Source organism: Chinchilla lanigera, unplaced genomic scaffold (genome assembly GCF_000276665.1).
Source record: "Chinchilla lanigera isolate Chin_1 unplaced genomic scaffold, ChiLan1.0 scaffold00053, whole genome shotgun sequence".
NCBI classification, from domain to species: Eukaryota; Metazoa; Chordata; class Mammalia; order Rodentia; family Chinchillidae; genus Chinchilla; species Chinchilla lanigera.
Genome location: NW_004955454.1, coordinates 2,499,806 through 2,526,164, shown reverse-complemented (window position 1 = coordinate 2,526,164; position 26,359 = coordinate 2,499,806). Strand labels below are relative to the sequence as shown.

At 55.8% G+C, this 26,359-nt stretch overlaps 2 protein-coding genes across 3 annotated transcripts; both read left to right on the top strand.

The window, feature by feature from the left end:
* The first annotated feature begins 84 nt into the window (after positions 1–84).
* Positions 85–14,014, top strand: Eppk1 (epiplakin 1). Its single transcript, XM_005395819.2, has 2 exons — positions 85–306; positions 4,360–14,014. Exon 2 carries the CDS (start codon positions 4,406–4,408, stop codon positions 13,196–13,198), a length of 8,793 nt encoding a protein of 2,930 aa, XP_005395876.1. The 5' UTR covers positions 85–306; positions 4,360–4,405; the 3' UTR covers positions 13,199–14,014.
* A 4,778-nt stretch (positions 14,015–18,792) lies between these two features.
* Positions 18,793–25,805, top strand: Nrbp2 (nuclear receptor binding protein 2). Of its 2 annotated transcripts, XM_005395814.2 has the most exons (18): positions 18,794–19,135; positions 19,470–19,592; positions 19,660–19,761; positions 19,842–19,931; positions 20,096–20,136; positions 20,225–20,319; positions 20,423–20,446; positions 20,516–20,599; positions 20,679–20,734; positions 20,829–20,924; positions 21,820–21,952; positions 22,061–22,163; positions 22,252–22,302; positions 22,385–22,520; positions 23,506–23,559; positions 23,641–23,704; positions 23,792–23,847; positions 23,938–25,805. In XM_005395814.2, the coding sequence occupies exons 1-18, from the start codon at positions 19,013–19,015 to the stop codon at positions 24,004–24,006; spliced, it is 1,500 nt and encodes a 499-aa protein (XP_005395871.1). In that variant the 5' UTR covers positions 18,794–19,012; the 3' UTR covers positions 24,007–25,805. The 2 variants fall into 2 exon arrangements, with proteins under 2 accessions (XP_013375515.1, XP_005395871.1); XM_013520061.1 differs by lacking the exon at positions 20,423–20,446 and having other exon boundaries at positions 18,793–19,135.
* The last annotated feature ends 554 nt before the right edge of the window (positions 25,806–26,359 follow it).

Below are 26,359 nucleotides of genomic sequence, written 5' to 3'. Positions count from 1 at the left end.
CCCGCCCCACATTCTTCCACGGTGACTCGAAGTGGGAGGGCGCGGGCAGGGTCCCCTCGCTCCGCAGCCCCTCCTCGCCCAGAGGTGCTCACCAGCTGCCCAGTCAGCCCAGGGTTCCGGGCACCTGCGACCAGACCTGACCAACTCCCAGGTCCCTGCCCCCGCCCCCTAACGGAGGGCGGGGCAGCCGCAACCTGGGGCCCCGCGGATTTAAAGGCGCGGGACACGGGGCGCGGGGCGGAGGAGCAGTGGATCGGGAGGAACTGGGGGACTTCGGACTCAACGCAGGCCGGCGTCGTGCGGCAGGTGCGCCTCTGCGAAACCGAAACACCTGTGCGAGCTGAGGCAGAGGCCCAGGCCGCCGGGGGTCGTGGTGGGGGCGTGGTGGAGGGGCGCGGGGACCCGGGCTCTTGTCTCTGCCTTTCCGGTCTAGACCCTGGGCACTCTGAGCTCTAGGTTCGCCGTTGGAGAGATTGAGACCCAGGGCTGGGCATGCCACTGTACGGGGTTCTCACTGGCCAGTAGTTCCAGGTGGGTTGGATGCTCCACACTGCCAAGCGGGCCTCAAAGATCCGTTTCCTCCAGCAGCTGACCCCGGCTTCCTTTTGTGAAGGGAGCGTCTGCAGAGGTGGCCAGGGTGCCCATGGTGGGAGCGTAATTAGGGTGACAAGTTGAGAGTGGCACCTGACAGCAGCTCTGGGGTAGGGTGGCAGGGTTGCCCTGTGGAGGAGTCACACGCTGTCTATGGTCAGGGGCCTCTGGAAGGGAGAGGCAGGAGGGTCTCTGCCTCCCTGCCCCTACTGACCCATCATGCCAGCTCCTATGAGGGCCATTGCTTTCTGTCTACTTGGGCAAGGTGCGTGAAGTCTCCTAGCTGTCCACAGTGAGGCAGAGGTGTGGGCGCAGTCACCCTGGCTTTCTGGTTCTACTCTGGCCTGACTTTGGGGATACCTTGTCCTCAGCCAGAATGGAGGCCCACTCCTCAGTGTGGTGACATGGTGGCCCAGGCCCTATCTTTGTGCGTCCACCCAGCTCAGGAATGGCCTTCCCACCTCTCAGCACCTGGGGGCTGCCTGAGATGGAGCCCTACAGGGAAACAGAACCTGCTTTCCTTCAGATGCCTTTTGTCAGGGAAATCACCTCTTGACCTTGTTAAGCCTGGAAAGCTACTAGCCTCTTTGTCACATACCCAGCTCACTTGTGCTGGTGGCCCCCTCCCTGGAACACTGATCCTTTGCCCAGGCCATCTTTCTGCTTCCTGGCAGAGCCTACTCCAGACACCCTCAAGTGCCCTAGTCTGTCTCAGTCCAGCCATCTTGCCGGGCTCCCACTCCAGGCTGTAGATGTCCTCGTAGTGGCCTGGGAAGAGGCAGAACCTGAGGAGACTCTTACCAGGCCCAAGGTCACCTACGAACCAAGAGGGAGTTCAGTTACAGGCTGAACTTCACACAACAGAACTCACAGTGGGGCCCTCTGCCCCCCTTCCCTTCTGAGGCTTCCTGGGTTGGCAGGCTTCTCCCTGACTCTTTGTTCAGGGAACTGGAGCCGCTGACTGATCTTACCTTGGCTCTCTAGTTTCTCACCCAAGTGTTGTCCTTCTGCACAGCACATGACCTGTCTAGCTGACTGCCCATGTCCAGGGCAAGGGTCACCCAAAGCCATGCCCACCTGGCTCACCCTGCCCCCACTGTAGCCCCGATGCTCTATGTTCCACCTTTGCTGGGCAGCAAACTGACTACCTACCATTGGGCAGAGATCAGAGGACAAGCATCTGACCCTAGCCACACCAGTGACCCTCCTGCCCATGATCTGCCCTGATTCAGCTGGTCTGGACAGTACCACGTGTGGGGCCCTCAGGCTCACAGGCCCTGGGAAGCAGCACTGTACAGAGGGGTAGCTAAGGGGCCTGGGAAGGTTCAATAAGTAGAGTCTGAGACCAAGGCGATTAGGAAAGGGGTACAAAATGGCCCTCACTGAGGGAGGAGGAGGCGGATTAGCAGGGGCAGATCCCTGAAGGCGGGTCTGGGCAGCTGCGTCTACCATACCCACACTGTGCTCCAGATCTGGCATCCAGAATGCTCTGAACCTCTTCCTGAGGGAGTGCACTGGATGGACCAGCCATTTTAAGATTCACTGTTCTGGTCTTGGGCCCCCTCACAGAGGAACTGCCTGTCCTTCCTGGACTTATGGAGACAAGAGCCCCGCAGCTGTCCATCTGGTCACTCAAAATCTTTTGTGATCTGTTCCCAAAGCTTGATTGCTTAGAAACAGTCCCCATGAGACTGTCTCCTGTCCTCTGCACTCTGTCTCATGCCCTTCTTGGGAAGCCGGAAGACTGTACCACTTCCTAGAGCCTGGGCTCTGTCTGCTCTGCCAGAAGGCAGTGGGAGATGAACTCTGCTGGCCCTGTTGAGGTGTCTGCCTGGTCTTAGCAAAGATGGCCAAGAGCCTGAGCAGCAGGATGCTCCAAAAAGAAGGAAAAGGAGAGGCAGGATTTTGCACAGATGGGGGACTGGAATAGTCTCAGGGGTGCCCCCAAGGGTGTTGAGAGGCTGTGACTTGACAGTCACCCCAAGTCATGTGAAGGGACTGAGCGTATGGCTGCCTCAGGAAGAGTGTTCCCTGGGCTGAGGTGGTTCCTGCAGTGGAGCTGTGTGGCAGTGGAGCTGTGCACTCACAGCCCTCCCTGAGCTAGGTAATAGCTGTCCACCCACTGGGCTATGTGACATCAAAGCCCTGGTTTTATCAGGGACTGGGTGATGAACCCATCTTCCCCTCAGGCCCACTTCCCACCACTCACCTGCTCCTCACACATAGTGGTGGGAGGACAGACACCCTCAGGTGGCTGGGGATGGCTAGGGAGGCTCCTGTACCATGTGGCATGGAGGCCCTTGCAGCAGGAGCAGGAAGGGTGCCAATGAGGTTCCAGGAGGACACAGGTTAGCAGGTGCACCAGTGTGTAGTGGTGCCCCCCAGACCAGCTGGGGGGATAATCCTGGTGCCATCCAGGGCCAGAGTGGGAGTGGGTGTGGGGCACCCAAGATTGCCAGATGGAGCCTCCCTCTCCTCTTGATGTCCTGGTCACCAGCAGCACTGAGCAGCCTACTGGGCTGAGGTGCAGATTTGGCGGGGTCTGAAGGCAGGCTGAGGAGCTTTCTGATTTTATTGTTAAATGGAGACAAAGCAGAATCCTATCACTCAGGCAACAGTCCCTATGTCCCAAACAGTCAGGTCCAAAGTGCATTTGTTGAGTTGGACAGTGAGGTGAGTGTGGGTGGGGCCAACCCTCAGACCTTGCAAGGACGGATCGGGCCCCTGGGGTCCTGGATGGGCTTCCGAGCAGAGGGAAGGGTCCAGTAGCACTGAAGGTATGGAGCAATACAGGGGGCAGGGTGTGGTTCTGAGGACACAGGGTGCAAGCCCAGCTTGCCAGGGCAGGTGAACGCAGGGTGGGGGCAGCGTGTACAGTGACCCAGACTCGGGCCAAAAACAACACAGGCCAGAGGTTTGTGATCAAGGTGTGGGAGGACACATTCTCTCCACAGGCTTCTAAGGGAGGGCTCTTCCTGCCCCTCCCAGCTCCTGGTGGCTCCAGGCTGTCACCCTGCCATCTTCTCCTATGTGTCTGTCTTCTTATAAGGACACCAGGTATACTGGACTAGGGCCAACTGCTTTCAGTGTGATCTCATCATAAGTCCACAGACAGCCCGTCTCCAAATAAGGTCACACTGTTCACAAGTACTGTAGTTTAGGACATTGACGTATCTTTTTTTGAGCAATCAGTCCAGCCCAGCTCAGAAGGGGATGGGCCTAGGCAGCCATAGTTGGTGGAGCCAAGATAACCAGGGATAGGTGGGGGTGGGAGGAGGAGGCGTGTCTGCAGAGACTGGGGCCCCCATGGCAGAGGAGCAGAGGGGCCATAGCAGGGCTCACGAGGCAGACTGAGCCCTTAGCAGGACTAGGGGCAGTGAGAGGCCCAGGAAGGGCCTCATTTCCCTGCCTCAGGACCTTGGGGTCCTGGAGTGGAGGTCAGAGGACCATTCATGGGAGGAAAAAGAACACTCAAGCCCTGATAGGTGGCCTGCTGGCCAGTCCTGGGTCCCGGTGGGCACTGTCCCTTAAATCTATTGCTGAGTAGCACCTGTCACCCCTCCACAAGTGCCCTGTGGGGCAGAGAGAGCCCCTTTTCCATACAGCCGCCCCCACCTTCTCACATCCCAGGAGGCAAGCTGTATCTGGGCCCTCTACTACCATGGCACCGCTCCAGGGCTTCAGCTGGGAAGAGTCACTGACCTCATGACTGTGTCTTCCCTGCCTGCCTGTTCAGGGTCCCTGACTGAGACTTTCTGCCTTCTATAGGAAACAAGTGGATCTTGGGCAAGTTCTGCACAACCAGCTGTGTACAATGAATGGCCAGGCTTCTCCTCTTGATGTCCTGGACACCAGAAGCACTGAGCAGGCAACAGTCACCAAAAACATGAAGGCTGAGCTAGGAGCCAGCACCCCGCTCAGGCCCCAAGTGGAGACACCCCTGTGCACCAAAGCCAAGAGCATTGCTGGAGTGTACGTGGAGGCCTCAGGACAGACCCAGAGTATCTATGCTGCTACAAAGCAGGGTCTCCTGCCTGCTGTACTTGGGCTGGCTCTGCTGGAGGCCCAGGCAGCCACTGGGGGCCTTGTGGATCCCACCCAGGGCCAACTGCTCCCTGTGTCCAAGGCCCTGCAGCAGGGCCTAGTAGGGCTAGAGCTGAAGGAGAAGCTGTTGGCTGCTGAACGTGCAGTCACTGGCTACCCTGATCCCTACGGGGGTGAGAAGCTGGCCCTCTTCCAGGCCATTGGGAAGAAAGTTGTGGAAAGAACTCTTGGGTACAGATGGCTACAGGCCCAGCTGGCCACTGGGGGCCTGGTGGACCCTATCCGGGGCATACGGGTGGCCCCTGAGCTTGCCTGCCAGCAGGGCCTCCTAGACCAGGAAACATGGCTTAGTTTGTCCAAGCTGGAGCCTGGCACAGATGCCCCGGGTTTCCTTGACCCCAATACCCAGGAGCAGCTGCTGTATGGCATGCTGCTAGCCAGGTGTGTGCAGGCTCCTGAGTCAGGGCTGGCCTTGCTGCCCCTCAAGATCACCTTCCGTACCCTAGGAGGGGCAGCCAGTGTTGCTGAGCTGCTAGAAGTGGGGGTCCTGGACAAGGAGGTAGGCCAGGGCCTACAAGAGGGCACACTGGCAGTGTCAGATGTGAGCATGCGCCCCGAGGTGCGGCGCTACCTGGAGGGCACCAGCAGCGTGGCGGGCATCGTCTTACTGCCTGAAGGCCACAAGAAAAGCTTCTTCCAGGCCACCACTGAGCACCTGCTTCCGATGGGCACTGCACTCCCACTCCTGGAGGCTCAAGCTGCTACCCGCACCCTGGTAGACCCAGCCACAGGGCAGCAGCTCTGGGTGGATGAGGCAGTCAGGGTGGGCCTGGTTGGCCCCGAGCTCCACAAGCAGCTCCTGATGGCAGAGCAGGCAGTGACTGGGTACTACGATCCTTTCAGTAGCTCCCGGATCCCCCTCTTTCAGGCCATGAAGAAGGAGCTGGTAGACCAGACACTGGCTCTGCGCCTTCTGGATGCCCAGCTGGCCACAGGTGGACTGGTCTGCCCAGCTCACAGGTTCCGGCTGCCCCTGAAGGCTGCCTTACGCCTTGGCTGCCTGGATGAAGAGACTCAGCAACATCTCTCCCAGGCTGCAGGCTTTTCAGACCCCAGCACCCACGGCAGAGTGAGCTATGAGCAGCTGTTGGCCTGCTGTGTCACTGACCCAGAGACAGGGCTCGCCTTTCTGCCCCTCTTGGGGGAGCCCCATGGAGAAGTTCTCCAGGCACCCACATTCATCGAGCACCATACTCGACAGGCCTTGAGTGCAGCCACAGCCTCTGTCTCTGCGGAGAAGTTCCAGGGCCGGCCTGTGTCCCTCTGGGAGCTGCTCTTCTCTGAGGCAGTCCCTGTGGAACGGCGGGCACTGCTGGCCCAGCAGTACCAGGAAGGGGCCCTCTCGATGGAGGAGCTGGCAGCTCAGCTGAAGGCCACCATTGATCAGGCTGCTGCTACTACCAGAGTCACTTTTGCTGGGCTGAGGAACACTGTGACACCAGCAGAGCTGCTAAAAGCTGAGATCATTGACCAAAAGCTATATGAGAAGCTGGAACGTGGGCAGGCCTCAGCCAAGGATGTGGGCAGCCTGGACTCAGTACAGAGGTACCTGCAGGGCACAGGCTGCATCGCTGGCCTGCTGCTGCCGGGATCTCAGGAGCGCCTCAGCATCTATGAGGCCCGAAGCAAGAGGCTTCTCAGGCCAGGTACTGCTCTCATCCTCCTTGAGGCCCAGGCTGCTACAGGCTTCATCATTGACCCAAAGGAAAACAAGAGATACTCTGTGGAAGAGGCTCTGAGGGCTGATGTCATTGGTCCTGACGTGTATGCAAAGCTGCTGTCCGCCGAGCGCGCCATCACCGGCTACACTGACCCCTACTCCGGGGAGCAGATCTCTCTTTTCCAGGCCATGCAGAGGGATCTCATTGTGCATGATCATGCTGTCCGCCTGCTGGAGGCACAGATCGCCACAGGCGGCATCATTGACCCTGTGCATAGCCACCGAGTTCCCGTGGACGTGGCCTACCAGCGTGGCTACTTTGACCAAATGCTAAACTCGATCTTATTAGACCCATCCGATGACACCAAGGGCTTCTTTGACCCCAACACACACGAAAACCTCACCTACCTACAGCTACTGGAGCGCTGCGTGCGCGATCCCGAGACAGGCCTGTACCTCTTGCCGCTCAGTAGCACGAAGCCCCAGCTGGTGGATGGTGCCACCAGAGAGGCCTTCCAGAACTTGCTGCTGTCTGTGAGGTACGGACGGTTCCGAGGACAGAGGATTTCCACGTGGGAGCTGATCAACTCGGAGTACTTCAGTGAAGACTGGAGAAGACAGCTGCTGCAGCGCTATCGGCAGCGCAAGGTTACACTCAAGCAGGTCACGCAGCTACTGGAGAGAGAAATGAGGAAGTGGGCTGACGTCACACTACCTGCACTGCATGGCCGAGTCACTGCCTACCAGCTCCTAGAGGCTGACATCATTGACCAGGAGCTGTTGGACCAGGTGCTGGAGGGGGTGGTAAGCCCAGACACCCTCCTCCACAGGGACAGAGTCCACAGGTACCTTCAGGGCTCAGGTGCTGTGGGTGGCGTGCTGTTGCAGCCCTCCAACCAGAGGCTCAGCCTCTACCAGGCCATGAAACAGAAGCTGCTAATGCCAGGTGTGGCACTGGCCCTGCTAGAGGCTCAAGCAGCCACTGGAGCCATCATGGATCCTTGCAGTCTAGAGAACCTGTCCGTGGATGAGGCTGTGCGCAAGGGAGTGGTGGGACCAGAGGTATACAGCAGGCTGAAGCAGGCTGAGGACTCTGTCACTGGCTTCAGAGACCCCTTCTCTGGGAAGAGGGTATCCTTATTCCAGGCCATGAAGAAGGGCCTTATCTCCGTGGAGCAGGCCACCCGCTTCCTAGAAGCCCAGGTATCCACAGGAGGAGTCATTGATCCCATGGGCCACTACCACCTCCCCATGTCTGTGGCCGTCCAACGTGGCTGCATTGATCAGGAGATGGAGGCTGCCTTGTCTAGCTCTCCCAAGACTTTCCCCATGCCAGACGGCCAAGGGCACACCAGCTATACCCAGCTTCTGGAGCAGTGCCCCCGGGATAAGGCCTCTGGTCTTTATCTCTTACCCCTGGAAGAAAGTGTTCCTGCTGCATCCACTGACACTCAGATCCAGGAGACCCTGAAGGCTACACCAGGGACTGAGGATGGCTTGTCTCTCTGGGATCTGCTCAGCTCCTGCCACTTCACCGAGGAGCAGCGCAGGGGCCTCTTGGAGGATGTGTGTGTCGGGAGGACCTCTGTGTCACAACTACAAGCCACTGTGTGCAGCCAGGTGCAGGAGGCGGAGCTCCTGGCCCGAACCCGTGTCACAGTTCCAGGCCCAAGGGGCAAGATCCCTGCTGTCTGGCTGCAGGATGCAGGCATCATCTCCCAGGACACACTGGTGGCGCTAGCTCAGGGCACACAGTCACCAGCCGAGGTTGCTGAGCTGCCTGATGTGAAGGCCTGCCTCTGGGGGACAGGCTGTGTGGCTGGGGTGCTCCTACAGCCCTCTGGGACTAAAGTGAGCATTTCCCAGGCTATGAGGGATAGCCTGCTGCCCATGGGCCTGGGCCAGAGGCTCCTGGAGGCCCAGGTGGCATCTGGCTTCCTTGTTGACCCACTGACCAGCCAGAGGCTGTCAGTGGAAGATGCAGTCAAGTCTGGGCTGGTGGGCAAGGAACTGAGCGAGCAGCTCAAGCAGGCTGAGAGGGCCGTGGCTGGGTATGCTGATCCTTACACAGGGGGCTCCCTGTCACTGTGGCAGGCCATGGAGAAAGGGCTTGTGCCCCAGAGAGAGGGCTTCCCCCTCCTGCAGGTGCAGCTGGCCACAGGGGGTGCAGTGGAGCCTGTTTATGGGGTGCACCTGCCCCAGGCAGTGGCCTGCAGGCTTAGAGTCCTAGATGAGCAGACCAGCCAGACACTGACAACCACTAAGGAAGACAATAAGTTCTTCTTTGATCCCAATGGCAAGGAAAAGGTGACTTACCAGCAGCTCAAGGAGCGATGTGTGCTGGACAGTAATACTGGTCTGTGGCTGCTGCCATTGCCCCAGGACACTGTGCTCGAGGTAGATGACCACACTGCTGTGGCACTGAGGGCCATGAAAGTGCCCATCAGCATGGGGAGGTTCCAAGGACGCAGTGTGTCACTCTGGGACCTGCTGCGCTCTGAGTACATCAGTGTAGACAAGCGCCAGGATCTGGTGGCGCTCTGTCAGTCTGGGCGAGCTGCAGCCCTCCGGCAAGTGGTTACTGCGATCACTGCCCTGGTGGAGGCTGCAGAGAAGCAGGCCCCAAAGGCCACTTTCAGAGGACTCCGGAAGCAGGTGTCTGCCAGTGACCTATTCAGGTCTCAGCTGATTAACAAGCAGACACTGGATGAGTTGACTCAAGGGAAAAGGACAGTGGAAGAGGTAACAGAGATGGATAGTGTAAGGCAGTCCCTGGAAGGAGGCAATTTCATTGCTGGGGTCCTCATCCAGGGCACCAATGAAAAGATGAGCATCTCTGAGGCCTTGACAAGGAATATCCTGAGACCCGGCACAGCCCTGGTACTCCTGGAAGCACAGGCAGCCACCGGATTCATCATTGACCCAGTAGAGAACCGGAAGCTGACTGTGGAGGAGGCATTTGCAGCTGGAATGTTCAGCAGGGAAACATATGTGAAGTTGCTGTCAGCTGAGCGTGCTGTCACCGGCTACACCGATCCATATAATGGGGAGCAGATCTCTCTCTTCCAGGCCATGCAGAGGGACCTCATCGTGCGCGACCACGGCATCCGCCTGCTGGAGGCCCAGATCGCCACGGGCGGTATCATCGACCCCGTGCACAGCCACCGCGTGCCCGTGGACGTGGCCTACCAGCGCGGCTACTTTGATGAGGAGATGAACCGTATCCTGTCAGACCCCAGCGATGACACCAAGGGCTTCTTCGACCCCAACACACATGAGAACCTCACCTACCTGCAGCTGCTGGAGCGCTGTGTGAAAGACCCTGAGACAGGCCTATACATGTTACAAATTGTAAAGAAAGGAGAGACCTACGCATACATTGATGAGGCCACAAGGCGCATGCTGAAATCCAAAACTGTAGAAATGCATGTGGGGAGGTTTGAAGGCCAGACAGTTTCTGTCTGGGATGTCTTGTGCTCTCAGTACTTCACAGAGAAAAAGAAGAAAGAGTTAGTGTGCGAGTACAGAAGGCAGAACATGGACCTGGACAAACTGCTGACAGTTATAACCACCACCATTGAAGAAACAGAAAAGCAAAGCAAAGTCATCAAGGTGCCAGCCATCCAGGGGGATGTGACGGCTGCAGAACTGTTCAACTCTGGGGTCATCAACAAGAAGACCCTGGACGCAATTTACAGTGGGGAGAGTGGGTACCAGGACCTCCGCCAGCTGGAGCATGTGAACACCTACCTGGAGGGCACTGGCTGCATTGCTGGGGTGACTCTACCCTCCACTGGGGAGGTCCTGAGCTTTGAGGAGGCCAGTAAGGAGAAGCTCATTCCTGCAGGTTTTGCAGTCCAGCTGCTGGAGGCTCAGGCAGCCACTGGGTTCCTGCTTGACCCCCACACCCACCAGAAACTGTCTGTGAATAAGGCTGTAGCAACAGGCCTGGTAAGCAAAGAGCTGCAGGAAAGGCTTTTGGCTGCAGAGAGAGCCTCAAAAGGTTATACTGACCCAGCCACAGGGGAGATGATTCCACTGTTCCAGGCCATGAAAAAGAAGTTAGTCCAGAGAGAGGAGGCGCTGAGGCTGCTAGAGGTGCAGGTAGCCACAGGGGGAATCGTGGATCCCCTGCACCACCATCGCCTGCCACTGGAAACAGCCTACAGACGTGGATGTCTGCATAAGGACATATATGTGCTCATTGAAGATCAGAAGCACATGAAGAAAAGGTTTGTGGATCCCAACACACAGGAGAAAGTCACCTATCAGGAGCTTCAGAATAGATGCCAGAGGGAGGAATCTGGCTGGACTCTGTTTCCACTGATCAGGGAAGCGAAGGATGCTACATATGTCGATGAGGCAACCAAAAGAGCCTTCCAGGCAGAGAAGGTAGATATAAAGATGGGTAGGTACAGAGGCCAGAGGCCATCCGTGTGGGAGCTGCTGAACTCAGAATACGTAACAGAGGAGAAAAAGCTGGAACTCGTTAGAATATATAAAGGAGACACAACACGAGCATTAGAAATGGTAGTTCAAAATATTCTACAAATAATTCAAGAAAAGGAAACACGGACAAAACAGCTATGGTTCCGAGGTATCAGAAAACAAATAACAGCAGCGGAGCTCTGTGGATCGAATATCATCACCAGACAGACATTGGTGGACCTAGAGGAAGGGAAGAGTACCGTAGCTCAAATTGAAAAAAATGAGAAGGTGAAAAGATACCTGGAGGGCACGAGCTCCATCGCGGGGGTCCTGGTGCCCGCCAAGGGCGAGCCCAGCCGCCAGGAGAAGATGAGCATCTACCAGGCCATGTGGAAGGGGCTGCTGCGGCCCGGCACGGCCCTGGTGCTGCTGGAGGCACAGGCGGCCACCGGCTTCGTCATCGACCCCGTGCACAACCGGAAGCTGTCCGTGGAGGAGGCCGTGGCCGAAGGCGTGGTGGGCGGCGAGATCCGGGAGAAGCTGCTGTCCGCCGAGCGCGCCGTCACCGGCTACACCGACCCTTACTCCGGGGAGCAGATCTCCCTCTTCCAGGCCATGCAGAGGGACCTCATCGTGCGCGACCACGGCATCCGCCTGCTGGAGGCCCAGATCGCCACGGGCGGCGTCATCGACCCCGTGCACAGCCACCGCGTGCCCGTGGACGTGGCCTACCAGCGCGGCTACTTCGACGAGGAGATGAACCGCGTCCTGGCGGACCCCGGTGACGACACCAAGGGCTTCTTCGACCCCAACACGCACGAGAACCTCACCTACGTGCAGCTGCTGCGCCGATGCGTGCGCGACCCGGACAGCGGGCTCTACATGCTGCAGCTGGCGGGCCAGGGCTCCGCGGTGCACCAGCTGAGCGAGGAGCTGCGCAGCGCTCTGCGAGACGCCCGGGTCACGCCAGGCCCGGGCGCCTTCCAGGGCCAGAGCCAGAGCGTCTCCGTGTGGGAGCTCCTCTTCTACCGCGAGGTGCCCGAGAGCCTGCGCCAGGACCTCCTCCGCCGCTACCGGGCGGGCACGCTGACCGTGCAGGACGTGGGCACCACCCTCACCTCGCTGCTGGCCCGGCCCGAGGAAGGGGCCCCGTGCGGGGCTCTGCGTGCAGCCACCATGGAGGTCAGGGTGGGCCACCTGCGGGGGCGCGCGGTCCCCGTGTGGGACGTGCTGACATCCAGCTATGTGAGCGGGGCCACCCGGGAGGAGCTGCTTGCCGGGTTTCGCTCAGGGACACTGCCCCTGCCCGCGCTGACCCGCAGGCTGACCACCATCATCGAGGAGGCCGAGGAGCCCCAGGGGGCCCGGCCCGAGCCTCGGGACCCCTCGCCCAACGAGCGGGAGCCGGGGTCGTCCACGCCCTCCCCACGCGAGGCCGAGGTCGCTGGCCGCCACCAGGAGCGCGCCCTGCGTGCCGCCACCATGGAGGTGCGCTCGGGGCAGTTCCAGGGCCAGCCGGTGTCCGTGTGGGACGTCCTCTTCTCCTCATACCTGACCCAGGCCCGCCGGGACGAGCTCCTGGCCCAGCATGCGGCCGGCACCCTGGCGCTGCCCGACCTCGTGGCCATCCTCATCCGGGTCATCGAGGAGACGGAGGCACGGCTCAGCCGCGTGTCCTTCCGGGGCCTGCGGCGCCAGGTGTCCGCGTCCGAGCTGCAAAAGTCGGGGATCCTGGGCCCCGACACCCTCCGGGACCTGGCCCAGGGCGCCAAGACGCTGCAGGAGGTGACGGAGATGGACTCCGTCAAGCGCTACCTGGAGGGCACGAGCTGCATCGCGGGGGTCCTGGTGCCCGCCAAGGGTGAGCCCGGCCGCCAGGAGAAGATGAGCATCTACCAGGCCATGTGGAAGGGGCTGCTGCGGCCCGGCACGGCCCTGGTGCTGCTGGAGGCACAGGCGGCCACGGGCTTCGTCATCGACCCCGTGCACAACCGGAAGCTGTCCGTGGAGGAGGCCGTGGCCGAAGGCGTGGTGGGCGGCGAGATCCGGGAGAAGCTGCTGTCCGCCGAGCGCGCCGTCACCGGCTACACCGACCCTTACTCCGGGGAGCAGATCTCCCTCTTCCAGGCCATGCAGAGGGACCTCATCGTGCGCGACCACGGCATCCGCCTGCTGGAGGCCCAGATCGCCACGGGCGGCGTCATCGACCCCGTGCACAGCCACCGCGTGCCCGTGGACGTGGCCTACCAGCGCGGCTACTTCGACGAGGAGATGAACCGCGTCCTGGCGGACCCCGGTGACGACACCAAGGGCTTCTTCGACCCCAACACGCACGAGAACCTCACCTACCTACAGCTGTTGCAGAGGACTACCGTAGACCAGGAAACTGGCCTTTGCTTTCTCCCTTTGTCCTAGAAGTTTTTTGATTTTTGTCCCTCTGTCTTTCCAGCAGCTTTCACAGTATTTTCATCTTTATTTTATAATTTGTATATTTTATCCTTGACTCTTGTCCTTTCATGTTTGTAAGGGTTTTTGTGTTCTCAGTCTTTTGTTTGATACAGCCTGCTCTTGTGTTTAGTCCTGGTGTCTACCTCTTCAGTGTCTGTTTTCATGGCACTGTCCGTGAAAATCTCCTGTTTTTGTTTGTAATTTGCACTATTTTTTATTAGTGTGTTTTGTTGTTTTTTGTTTGATTGTTTGTTCTTTTATTTTCCCTGTATCACTTTCAGGTCCTCTCTTCTTCACCTGCTGAGTGTTGAGGGAAGCTGCCTTTTCCTTGGGTGTCCTGTATCTGATGCTGAAATGTAGATTGCTCAGACTACTCTTATCTTGATTTGATTCAGGACACCTAGCGGGGTTTGGAGTATGACAGTACTAGTCTCATCAAACAGTGAGGTTTGGGATGTGGGGCCTACTTCTGGGAGTCAGAAGATCACTGGATCCTTGACTTTGAAGGACATATCTTTTCTTGGGCTTATCCGGGCTCACTGCTCCCTGAGGTCCACCAGGTGAGCAGGTTTCCTGCACCCTGCCTCTGCCATTGTATTTCTACTTTAGAGTCAGCCAAAATGAACTGAAATCTCTAAAAGTGTGAATTAAAAATTAATCTTTTCCTTATTTAACATGCGGGTGTTGGGTATTTTATCCCAGCAATGGAAAGGTGACTAATACAACTTGTCAACTTTTTATGTTCCAATTTCAATAAATGCATTTCTTTTCATTATAAAATGACTTTCATGTGTTTGGTTGAGCTTATTTCCTTCCAGCAAAGGTCCTCAGTTACCTGACTGTGAATTCATCAAAGGCAAGAAACTCCAAACACCATCCCACGTTAAGAAAGAAACTTTAAGGCCACAACCTAGGAGCAAACTACTCTCAACCTTGATGTACACCCACTAGGGTCGTCTGCAGAGTCTAGAGCCTTAGTTCAGGCTAAAGTGGCTTCAGGCCATGGGCACATCACCATGTCACAAGTGGCCAAAGTCCTCTGGAAAAAAAATGTACTGTGTGGCACCTTTAGTTCATTCCTATAAGTACATCTCAGAGAAGAGGCAGCTGATCAGGGGCAAGCATCTCTGCTTCCAGCTAATTGGGATGCTGAGGCAGAAAGATCAGTTGAACCCAGAAGTGAAAGAACAGACCAGGTAACACAGTGAAACTTCATGTCCAAACAAAGAAGCAAATAAAATAATATAGTGCCCAGCACATAATCAAAGAAACCGAGGTGTACCAGGAGCTATGACTGCACAGTTGAGCACTCCCAGAGACTACAGATCGAGCAAGAGGCACAGAACACAGCAACCTTGAAATAGTCATGGTCATCCTCTTCATGATTCAAGCCTATACACCTATGAGGAATCTGGAAACTAAATAATAATCTTCTAAAACTGGCCATGGTGGTGCATGCCTATAATTGTAAATAATAAAGCCTTACAGCTTTTAATGTTTGCCTACTTTGCAATGGTGCATTGCACAGCCATTCCATGTGGAATCTAACACACATAATGTTTGCTCTTTAAAAGGTCTGTCCAGCAGACAACCTCATATTTGTTTTTTCTGTTCTGTTGACAAACTGAAATCTGATCTTTTCAACAAGATTTTGAGATAACTAAAAATATAATGTTCAAATAGCTCTTTAAGGAGATTTGATAACTGTGGTAAGATTCTATCTTTGACAGCCTTTTATATTGAGGATGCTTACCGTAGGTATCAGTTATCTTCTACATAGACACTGCTGTCTCCATGCTTCTCTTTCTTATGATTCTTGGTTGACTTTATTGCTAGCTTTCTCAGTCACTTTTGAAAGAATTGATCACTTATTTCCAATTAGTACTTGAGGTACACACACACACATACTCACTTGCACCAACGCCCAAACTCAAGATTGTCAGGTAGTAGCCAGCTATGATCCAGAACCAGCAGTTTCTTGCTATGTGGCTTTCTCAGGACAGCTCACAACATGACCTTGGGTTCCTTAGAGTGAAGGGTATACCAGCCACAGTCCTCTCACCCATCTCAGGGAGGAGTTGCCCCTTGTACCAGCTGTGATATAATCTTGGAAGCATGTCTCTGAGTCCAGTATGCATTCCTAGAAGCCTACAAAACAAGTGTGAAGCCAGGAGACAAAGTCATCAGGGTAGAGAGCAGAAAGGGCCTCCCTGTGCTCCTCTGGTCACTTGTCTTTCTCCCACCCAGAGCCTCCTGGCATATAGGACATCTGTCCTGGCCCTGAGAGCCAAGAGATGTTCTTCCTGCCAGTGGGAAAGAAATAGGTAGGAATTCAGAAAGCAGGTCACCCAAAACTCCACAGGGCTCAGGTCCATATGGTGAAGTAGAGAATGTGGCATGTATTAAACCTGCAGATGGCATTAAGTGCCACAGTAAAAGACTTTCCTGAGAGCCAGAGACTCTCAGAGAACGTGTGATATGTAATAAAGGGCATAACTGAATTGGAATGGCCAGGCATGAAGGCAGGGGCAGCAGGGAATGGGATCTGGAGTACCAGTCAAGGAAAGTCACTGAGGATGTGCTTCAGCCGCCATCTCCAAGAGCTGGCACTAACAGTCAGGCCACAGGATCACAGTGTTAAATGGCTGGGAAGCACAGTGCTGGAGGCACAGTGTTCCCACACATGAACACACGGCATGCACTATTGTTCTTTTTGTGGAGGGCACAATCAGACACTTGAAAGACTAGTACTGTCATAGCAAAGTATCATAAGTAAAGTAGCTACCAACAACACAAATTTTGTCTCACATAGTTCTTGAGGCTGGATGTCTACAACCAAGTTGTGGGCAGGGCTTGTTCCTTCCAGAGGCTCTAGGAAAGAATTCACTCCAGGTCTCTCTTGGAACCACTGGTGGCTCTCAAAATCCAGGCAGTTCTCCAGTCTCTGTTCCTCCTAGCATGGCTGCCTCCCTGGTTTCTCTACGCCTCAAGCCACTCTCTGTTTCCCTCACAAAGAAGCCAAATGTTGGGTTCAGGGCCCTGCTGAGTCCAGAAGGAGCCAATCTCAGCATCCTGAACTGATTTATACCTCCATAGACCCCTTTCCCAAAAAGGCCATGTTCCCAGAAACCAGGAGTTAGGACACAGACATGTCCTTTGGGGACCTCTGCTCAACTCACCATGGAGTGTTTGTGTTTGGTTATAGGACAGAGAAAGAGAAGGAACTTCACAGAGATTCAGTTTAGATGTTACCTCTGGGGCTTCCTTGGGCCATGCCACCTTGCCCCACACCCCTGCTTAACTCTGCCACTCAGCACAATTGCTGAGGCTGCTGGATGTCAGTCAGGAAGAGTAGACATCCTACCCTCCTGAAGCTCAATACCAGCAGGGATACCGAGCAAAGCAGAGGGTAGAAAATAGACATGATCAGGTGGTAAAAGTCAAGTGATGCTAGGATAGGTGACAGGGCAGCCAGCTGGAGGTGACACTTGAATCAAGATCTGCAAGAAATGGACTTGGAGGATACCTGGGAAGGGTACACCAGGCAGAGGGCACATCCAGGGGAAAGGCCCTGCAGGGACAGCTTGGGGCCAGGGTGCCAACAGTGGATTTGATTCGAGAGGGCAGAAGTGAGATCATGAGCAGGGCCAACTGTGGGTCTTCATGCTGAGTGAGAAGGGACCCAGGGTCCCCAGCACCACCCTTAGGTCCAGTGATTTACTGGGAGGTCTCCCAGTACTCAGGAAGCTGTGAAAGCCACAAGTACTATTGCTAGAGGAAAACCACAGCAGCAGAGCTTGTGGGCCAGAGCCAGGGTGTAGAGAAAATTGTCCTCCCACTCTAGCCAAAGGGCCTCCATTTTGGATAGCTTTCTATGGATTCTCATCTGGTGCTGAGACTATGCACCGGTCTGCCGCACAAGAGCATTACCTCCATGGCTGGAAAGTGCGTGTCGAGACTGGCAGAGTTCCTGGGACGGGATGGGAGTGGCAGACACAACATTTGCCAAGAACACTTCTTGTTTTGATCCTGCTTTTGCTGTTCTAATTATTGTCCTTTAATATCAGTAGTTTAATAAAGAAGGGCTGGTGATTGGGTGGTACTGTACTGCAGCCCACAGGTTGTCCACTGCTCTGTAAGCGACTCCTACTAAACTCAATTACTTGCCAGGCTGGACTTGACCAAGTCATTCTTTGGATTCCTTCCCAGTGTAGAGGCAGATGTTTCTTCCACATTTCTCTGGGAAATTCATGAAATACCAAGCAAGGCCAGGTGTGGATGAATGGTCCTTTCAGCCATTGAACAATGCGCATATCTTCCAGCAATGACGTGCAACAATGTGCACAAGTGTCACCAGCCTTGGTCTCCAGGGTTTTACTGGGTTCTGCCACATAAGCAATAGCTGGCTATGAGTGGCTGACCTCAGTGTCTAGCATCTCCAGAGATCGGGATGACATTGCATGGCCCCAGGTCCCTCATCAATCACACTGTGAGCACAGATTGCCTGGTGTGGCCTCAAGTCCCAGGTAAACACACTCAAACCATAAAGGATGTTCCAATGTCTCGAAGTGTGTCTCCTAGGCCCTGCTCCAGGCCCAGTGTCTGGAAGATGCAGAATATGAATGCCCAAACTCACTGAGCTAATCTTTTTAAGGTTAGGTGGGTGACCAGGGCAGGCCAGAGGGTTTGAGCAGGATCCCCTGGTGCTAGGTAAAAGCTAGGAAAACAGTGTGGTCAGCAGAGGGAGTTCCCTTGGAGTTTAAGCCTGTGGGTGCAGCAGGCACCCTGATCTGTAGCAAAGGAAGAGGCAGGAGTAAAAGAGAGATGCTGTGGAGAGATAGGACGGTAGTGGGGTTAAGGGGTTTCTCACGGGAATCCCATAGGGTGTGGTCAGGGAGGCCTCCTGATGTTTACTGCTGCAAGGGGGAGGGGACCCACAGTAGGACTGGAGCACTTTTGGGGAAGAGAAAAACTTGCTTTCCTGGAAGGTGGCCTTGTGCACAAAGGGAGGCACAGAATTTTGAGTCAGTAAGAGATTTTTGGTTATGAATTAAAGTCCATTCCCTCACAGCCTGCTGGTGTATTTATGGGTCACCTTCAATGACCCTCTCCGTGTCCCTTGGGGTACTGGCAGGAACAGCTGGCTCCACTTCTGAGCTCGTAGGGTTTTCTGCAACTGAAGCCAACAGGCCATCGCTTGGGTTGGCCCCCAGATGCCCTGGCCCTAGGTCCCCTCCAAACCCGTGGGGGGCCAAGCTAGACCAAACCCAGGTTGTGTGGCAGGAATGGGGTAGAGATGCAGAGCCAAGAGGAGGCTGCCTCACGCCTGGAGAGGCACGGACCGACACCGCCCATGCTGGCCCAAGAGCCCAAAGCAGCCGCTCTCAGGAGGAGCCAGGGAGGCTCCCTGGAATTCCCAGCTCCGTCCGGCGGGGCCCCTACTGGGGAGTCGACAGAGCCTCCGCCGAGAGCGGGCGGAGCCTCCGCCGACAGCGGGCCAGTGCTGAAGGAACAGAACCTCACTTTGGGCTGGGCGGGGCGCAGCGGGGCGGGGCCCGTCCGCGGGCCTGAGCTCCAACCGGATCCCGGCCCGCAGAGGCAGTTCGAGAGGGGTGGGCCGGCTCCACCCCCGGGCCCGCGGTCCGCCCGCCGCGCGCCCGCGCCTCCCAGTTCCCGGAGCCGGGTGGGGGCTCGAGGCGGCGCCTGCTCGGCTGGGCTCCGCGCTGGGTGGCCGCAGAGCGGCAGAGAACACGGCGGACGGCAGCCTGGGCCCGCCGAACCATGGCGGCCCCGGAGCCAGCGCCGAGGAGAAGCCGAGAGCGGGAGCGGGAGGACGAGAGCGAGGACGAGAGCGACATCCTGGAAGAGAGCCCATGCGGCCGCTGGCAGAAGCGGCGGGAGCAGGTGGGCGGCGGAGGGGTGGAGTCTGGAGCAGCCGTGGTGTCCGTGGTGTCGGGCAACCTGAGGCCTCTCAAGTGGCCGCTTTCTGGCTGGTCCTTAGACCTCCACTCCCCGAGGATCAATGTCCTTCCAGAACCACCTCCCCATGCCCCGGGATCCGCGCCAGCCCTCTGCGGCCCTGCTCCAACCCCTCTGGATACCGCTTCTGGGCTCCCAGGGGCCAGCCCCCTGTAGGTCCCCAGCTGTCCCTCCCAGCGGGCAGGGAAGGGCGTGGGTGGGACTGAGTTCCCACCCTCAACCCTACACTTTCCAAGACACACATTCCTCCCACTCCCAGGTGAACCAAGGGAATATGCCTGGCATCCAGAGCACCTTTCTGGCCATGGACACGGAGGAAGGGGTAGAAGTAGTGTGGAATGAGCTGCACTTTGGCGACAGGAAGGCCTTCGCAGCCCATGAGGTAAGGCTCTCCTCCTCCCGACCTGTCTAGCTCTGTGACTGCCCTGTGACCACCCCCGCTTCCCCAGGAGAAGATCCAAACTATGTTTGAGCAGCTGGCACTAGTGGACCACCCCAACATCGTCAAGCTGCACAAGTACTGGTTGGATGCCTCCGAGGCCCAAGCAAGGGTGAGCTGGGGGTGGGGGGGTAAGGAAGGGTGCAGCGGGGTAGACACCTACCTACAGGCAGAGCCCAACCTGTCCCGTAGGTGGTCTTCATCACAGAGTACGTGTCATCAGGTAGCCTCAAGCAATTCCTGAAAAAGACCAAGAAGAACCACAAGGCCATGAGCACCCGGGTATGGGGAGAGGCTAGGGCCTGGGTGGGGGGAGGGTGGGGCTAAGGACAGTATGGGGGATGGCACAGGGCGGCCTAGGACCAGTGGTGGGCTGTGGCCAGCTTAACAGGCCTAGCCTCTCCTGTGCCCACCCAACGGAAATCATGTGTCTGCTTCGCTGCCAGGCCTGGAAGCGCTGGTGCACGCAGATCCTGTCTGCGCTCAGGTGAGAATAAAGCTGCGCAAGTGCTTGCCCAGTAGTACCCACCATTCCCACAACCTCTGACCTCGTGCCTTCCCCTACTCTCCTGCAGCTTTCTGCACGCCTGCAGCCCCCCCATCATCCATGGGAACTTGACCAGTGACACCATCTTCATTCAGCACAATGGCCTCATCAAGATTGGCTCTGGTGCTGCTGGAAGGGGCTGGGCTGGGTAGGGTGGGCAGGGGGCCTACTGGGAGCCCAGGGCCTGACACCCGCTCTTTCTTTCTTTCTGTGGTGGCCGGCCCAGTGTGGTACCGCATCTTCTCCAATGGTGCGTGGAGCCTCTGGGGGGTGGGGTCTGTGGAGAGGCCTGTTGCTTAGCACCGGTGCTCTTCTGTAGAGCTCCCAGATGATCTCCGGAGCCCCATCCGTACTGAGCGCCAGGAACTGCGGAACCTGCACTTCTTCCCACCAGAGTATGGCGGTGAGTCCAGGAGAGCCCCTGGTGACTGACCTGGCCCTGCATCTGTCCTACCCGCCCTGCCTTGCTCTCCCCCTTTCAGAGGTCGCAGATGGTACTGCAGTGGACATCTTCTCCTTTGGGATGTGTGCGCTGGAGGTACTGGCCCCACCTCCTGTCCCCCTCCAGGTGGGGCTCCATCCCTTCTCACCTGTGCTATCTCTTCTGGGATCCCACCTTGCCCTGACTCCAGATGGCTGTGCTGGAGATCCAGGCTAATGGAGACACCCGAGTCACAGAAGAGGCCATTGCTCAAGCCAGGCACTCACTGAGCGACCCCAACATGCGGGTGAGCAGCTCGCTCCATTCGTCTAGGGATAGCTGAGGGTACCCGAGGTAGGACTATGAGGTGCTTTAGGTAGGAGTAGCTAGATCAGTGTACCTGAGAGCTGTGCCAGCCTCCCTACTAAGGCCCACAGGCAAGGAGGACCTCTTTGGGAGCTAAGGTAGGGCCTCAGGCAGGAAAAAAATTCACAGATTCTAAGGATAAGTAGAGTAGAGACATTCTCTATATAGTTACTATTACTATGCCAATTTTATAAAGAAAATGAGGCTCAGAGAAACTAAGGGCTTTTCCAAGGTTTTAGAGTACGTGGTGGAGCCAGCATTTGCACTCAGGTCTGCCTGACCTGAGTCCCTACCTCTAAGCTCCCAGGCTTGTGTGGGGCATGGTGAGTACACAACAGACAAAGGAGGTATACACCAAAGCTGCATCCACAGCCTCTCTGGTTAGAGTCCAGCAGTTTAACAGTTCAGTCTCTGGGGACGAGGGAGAGGAGAGTGGGGGTTGGTGAGCATGAGAAGCCCAGGAGGCAGGGTGAGACAGGATGGGGGCTCGTCAAGGTCACCTTCAAGTTTGGGGGCAGGTTCTGTTTCGGATGGCTTTTGTCTGTGTATTGGGGAAAGTGGCACCCACTCCGCACATTTCCTTGACCATCAAGGGAAGTAGACCTTGGGTGTTCTGAGCGGACGGCCTGATTACCCTCAAGTTCATGAGGTCAGGTCCTGGGCTGGCTGCTAATGGGATGCCTTTCCCTTTGCACATCTCTACAACAACCCAGAGGAGTGGGTGTATGGGGATGGACACCTGGGGTTAGGGACTTCAGGGCGCCTCATCTCTTTAGACTCTGAGGCTATAGCAGGGAGCCTCTGTCCATCACTGCCTTTCCTCTCCATATACCCAGGAGTTCATCCTTTCCTGCCTGGCCCGGGACCCTGCCCACCGGCCTTCTGCCCACAACCTCCTCTTCCACCGTGTGCTCTTCGAGGTGCACTCACTGAAGCTATTGGCAGCCCACTGCTTCATCCAGCACCAGTGTGAGGGGCAGGCGGGCCTGGATGGGTCAGGGGCCTTGAGGTTGGGATGGGGAAGGGGCCCTACAGGACCTGTGGCTGGGAACCACACTGAGTGCTCCTGGCCCACAGACCTCATGCCTGAGAATGTAGTGGAGGAAAAGACCAAGGCAATGGACTTGCATGCAGTCTTGGCAGAGATCCCCCGGCTCCACCAGCCCATGATGCAGTGGCGGTGAGCAGTAGCCACCCTGAAGTCTCTTCTTAGTTCCCTGGCCAGCCCCTGGCTGGCGACCCCTCATGTACCACCCACCCCCTGCCAGGTATTCAGAGGTTTCCTTCTTGGAGCTGGACAAATTCCTGGAAGATGTCAGGTGAGAGCTGGCTGGCATGAGACTTGGGGACAGGTGCTGTCAGGCCTGGGCCTCCAGCCATTCCAACCCCATGTGTCCTCAGAAATGGGATCTACCCACTGATGAATTTTGCTGCCGCTCGGCCCCTGGGGCTTCCTCGTGTGTTGGCCCCACCTCCTGAAGAGACCCAGAAGGCCAAGACCCCAACACCAGAACCCTTTGACTTGGAGACCAGAAAGGCAAGTCCCACCACCCCTGCTGCACTATGTTGTCTCCTCTCCAGATAATAGGTGCCCTTTTTTGGGGGCCTGCATTCCCCATCCCCCTGGGCCAGCTCTCCTCCAGACTGCCAGAGACCAGGTCCAGGCTGCAGCCTCTGGGGGGAATGGAGGGCTTTAGGACAATGTTAGGCTTTCGATTTTCCCCAGAGGTTCCTTGTTCCTGCAGACCCTTCCCCCATCCTGCTGCCTGCCCAAATCCCTTTGTATTCCAAACAGCCTGCTCTGGATATCTCATCTGCCCTGGCATTTTGATGCCACCTACTTGGTTGCTGGTTCTCTGACAGTTGGGTCCTAGGATGCTCCCCAGGGCCTCCCAGGAACCACATTTCCCCAAATCTCTCTTCCTGCAAGGCTGCTTCCTGGTCGGCCTCTGTCTCTCCCTCTACTGTTCAAGCCCATATCCACTGAGTTCCCAAGGTTCTGGGTTGGCCTTGGGTGTGGCCATAGCCACTTCCCTGATCTGAGCCACCACCATTACTCACCTGGATGTTGCACCAGCCCCCAACCCGGCCCTTGTCCTGGCTTCCTTCCTTCCACCGTGCAGCCCGAGTTCACATCTTAACATCTAAAGTTACCTGGTTCCTGGCTGCCTAGGAAGCTCATGGGGGTCCTCAGCCCAAGCCCCCAACTCTCTTGAAGACTGGTCCTGCTGGCATCTTGCTCTTCTTCACTATCATCCCTGCTGACTTCTCTCCCCTGCTTCCCACATTTCTTTCCTTTTCAAGGCATTGTTTTCACTTGTGATGTCTCCTCTCCATCCTTCTATACCCAGCTCCCATGCCTACTCATGGAAGTTTTCCTTAACCCACCAGGCAGCTAGGGATGAGATGTGCTTTCTGGGCTAGTCCTGGGAGATTTTTCTAATCCCTAATCTCTGCTGTCCTTGCTGGACCGCTCTGCCAAGTTCCTGTCCTTGGGGGTAACCTGGCCTCCCCACCTCCAGGTAGTCCAGATGCAGTGCAACCTGGAGAGGGGCGAAGACAAGGCACGCTGGCATGTGAGCAGGGTCCTGGGCTGGGCTGGGCAGGCAGGGTGGGCCAACTGTGGCTGCACCCGACCACACCCTCCCACCCCCCAGCTCACTCTGCTTCTGGTGCTGGAGGACCGACTGCATCGGCAACTGACCTATGACCTGCTACCAAGTAGGCAGAGGAGGGCCGTGGGTGGTGAGCTGGGCCCAGGCACCAGGCATACAGCAGCCTCACAATTTACCCTTTGTCCTGCTACAGCCGACAGTGCCCAGGACCTTGCAGCTGAACTTGTACACTATGGCTTCCTGCATGAGGTAGGCAGGGGGCATGGCTGAAGGGGTAGGGGGTGGGGCTCAGGATATGTCATACTGCTTCATCCCATCATGCTTCCCTCCTCTCTGTAGGATGACCGCACAAAGCTGGCTGCCTTCTTGGAAACCACCTTCCTCAAGTACCGAGGGACCCAGTCCTGACCTGCCCAACCCTGGAGGCCCAGCCCAGGTGCTGCTGGCTCAGGCTGAGCCATGGAGAGAAGAGTCCAGCACAGCTGGAGCTGTCCTCACCAGCGTGCCTGACCGCTAATGAACACCAGCCTGCTAGTGAGGACCCCCGACCTTCTCCAGCAGTGTGGGGCCCTGGCGTGGTAGTGGGGCCCATCAGGGGCCAGGAGCCTGGGTGGGATGGAAGGTAGGGGTTAACCCTGAAACCTCTGCCAGGGGAATGGTTCCATGTGGTCAGGGAGAGCAGCCACCCCTGGTTGGTACCACAATCAGGCCAGGAACCTGGACCTCAAACTGTGATGGAGCCCTGCTGGTGTCAGACACAGCACAGGGCACCAGAGAGGGCCAGATCCAGCCAGAGAAACAGAAGTAGAGGGCCTGGAATTGAGGTCATGGTCCGCAAAGCCTCAGTCCCATGCGGAACCACCCTGGAGCACCCTCCCCCCACCTTCCACTTGCTCTGAGAGCAGGACCTGTGCCCTCCCTCTTAGCCCCTCCAAGGGGCTATTTGTCTTCGATGTTTCCTAGCTGGGAGAGGTCAGAGGTCAGGTATCTGCCACACCTCCATCATGGAACAGCTCCTGCTGGGGTCCTGAGGATGTGCATTCCTGTCTCTCTATCTCTCCCACTCACCTACTCTTCCAATCTTAGACATACCCCGGTGGATTCTACACACACACCCCTCAAATCCCCTGCCCTGGCCTCTTAGTTCCTGGGCTATTTAACAGTCTTGAACATTTTAAATTGTATATATAAAGGTAATACATCAGGTTTCTTATTAAGCATTTCAAGTGTCAAAATAGGAAGGCTCTCCAATGTATTAGTTCCGCTAAAATTTATCACAAATTTGGTGCCTCAAAATCCAAATTTATTCTAATTTGTCACAATAGGTCAGAAGTCTGATATGGGACTAAAATCAAGCGGTTGGCAGGCTTCATTTCTTCTTGGGGGCTTTCGGGGAGAACCCACTTTCCACTCATTTGGGCTACTGGCAAGATTTATTCACTTCCTCATAGTGCTATGGCTGCAGTCCCCATTTTCTTGCTGGCTGTCAACTGAGGACCACTCTCAGCTTCTAGAGGCTGCCTGCATTCCTTGGCTCTCTCTCCACCTTCAAGGCCAGCAGCAGCAGGCCAAGTCTTTGTCTTAAATCAGCTGATTGTCTGCTGCCAGAAAAGTTCTGCATAGAGTACTCCTGTGATTAGGGTGGGTCCACCCAGATAATCCAGAATGATTGCCTCAAAATCTAAGATTAAGCACATCTGCAATGATTAGGGTGGGTCCACCCAGATAATCCAGGATGATTGCCTCAAAATCTAAGATTAAGCACATCTGCAATGATTAGGGTGGGTCCACCCAGATAATCCAGGATGACTGCCTCAAAATCTGAGATTAAGCACATCTGCAAAGTACCTTGTGCCATGTAAACTAACATTCACTGGCTCCTGTGGTTAGAGAAAGGAAATCTTGAGGGTAGTGAGATTTTGCCTAGACTATCACCCTAACCAAAAGCCAAAAACCAAAACGAAACTGCCAAGGCATATCAAATAAATGAACAATTACAGTGAATCTCAAGTTATCTTAAACATTCCAATACTATTTACAACGTTTTCTAGAATTTCATACCTTTCAACTTAAAGTGCAGATTTCAAATAACTTACACAGTCTAGGAGGGAATCCTGCTGTTAAGCTGTCTGATTGTGCATGGTCATGTTGAGTGGCAAATACATAACAGATTGTACCAGTGATTAAACTGAACTTAAAAGCATCAATAGTACAGTTTGCATTTAATCATGCTGATGCTGAGTTTTTGTTTTCTCTTCATAGTTTTATGCATATCGTTTTAAAAGTGAGACATTTTGGAGGGAGTAATAACAAATAAGAAATGCAGTCTAATCCACCCAAAATTCAACTCTGTTAGCTGTTTTTCAGGCATTTAGAATCTGTGTATCTCAAAACCACAAGCATGTTTTTGGTCCTGTTTACTGATTTTTTCTATATTAGGTGCCCAAAGGGGCAACCTCTATGGCAGTGGTGGTGGACCTATGGCACTCGGACCACAGCAGGCTGTTTGTTATGATTGTGAGATCTAAAAGATTTTCCACGTCTGCTCTAAGGGGAGAAGAAATCTGCCTCCCCTCTGACCCAGCACTGTACCAGTGTGATGTGTGGCATAGCTGCCTGGGTATGATTCAGCTTCATTAGCATAGGTCCCAGCAGAAAACAAGATGTCTGTCTTATTTACTTTTCTCTCATTGCTGGAACAAAATATCTAATACCCAAAGTTAAAGAGGGAAAGTTTTTTTTAGCTCACAGTTTTTGAAGG

Excerpts from the sequence above, each read along its gene's own strand:
- Eppk1 (XM_005395819.2), top strand. The coding sequence starts at position 4,406 with ATGAATGGCCAGGCTTCTCCTCTTGATGTCCTGGACACCAGAAGCACT.
- Nrbp2 (XM_005395814.2), top strand. The coding sequence starts at position 19,013 with ATGGCGGCCCCGGAGCCAGCGCCGAGGAGAAGCCGAGAGCGGGAGCGG. Across the intron at positions 20,925-21,819 it reads TGAGCGACCCCAACATGCGG|GAGTTCATCCTTTCCTGCCT; the intron begins GTGAGCAGCTCG and ends CCATATACCCAG. Across the intron at positions 23,848-23,937 it reads ACTATGGCTTCCTGCATGAG|GATGACCGCACAAAGCTGGC; the intron begins GTAGGCAGGGGG and ends TCCTCTCTGTAG.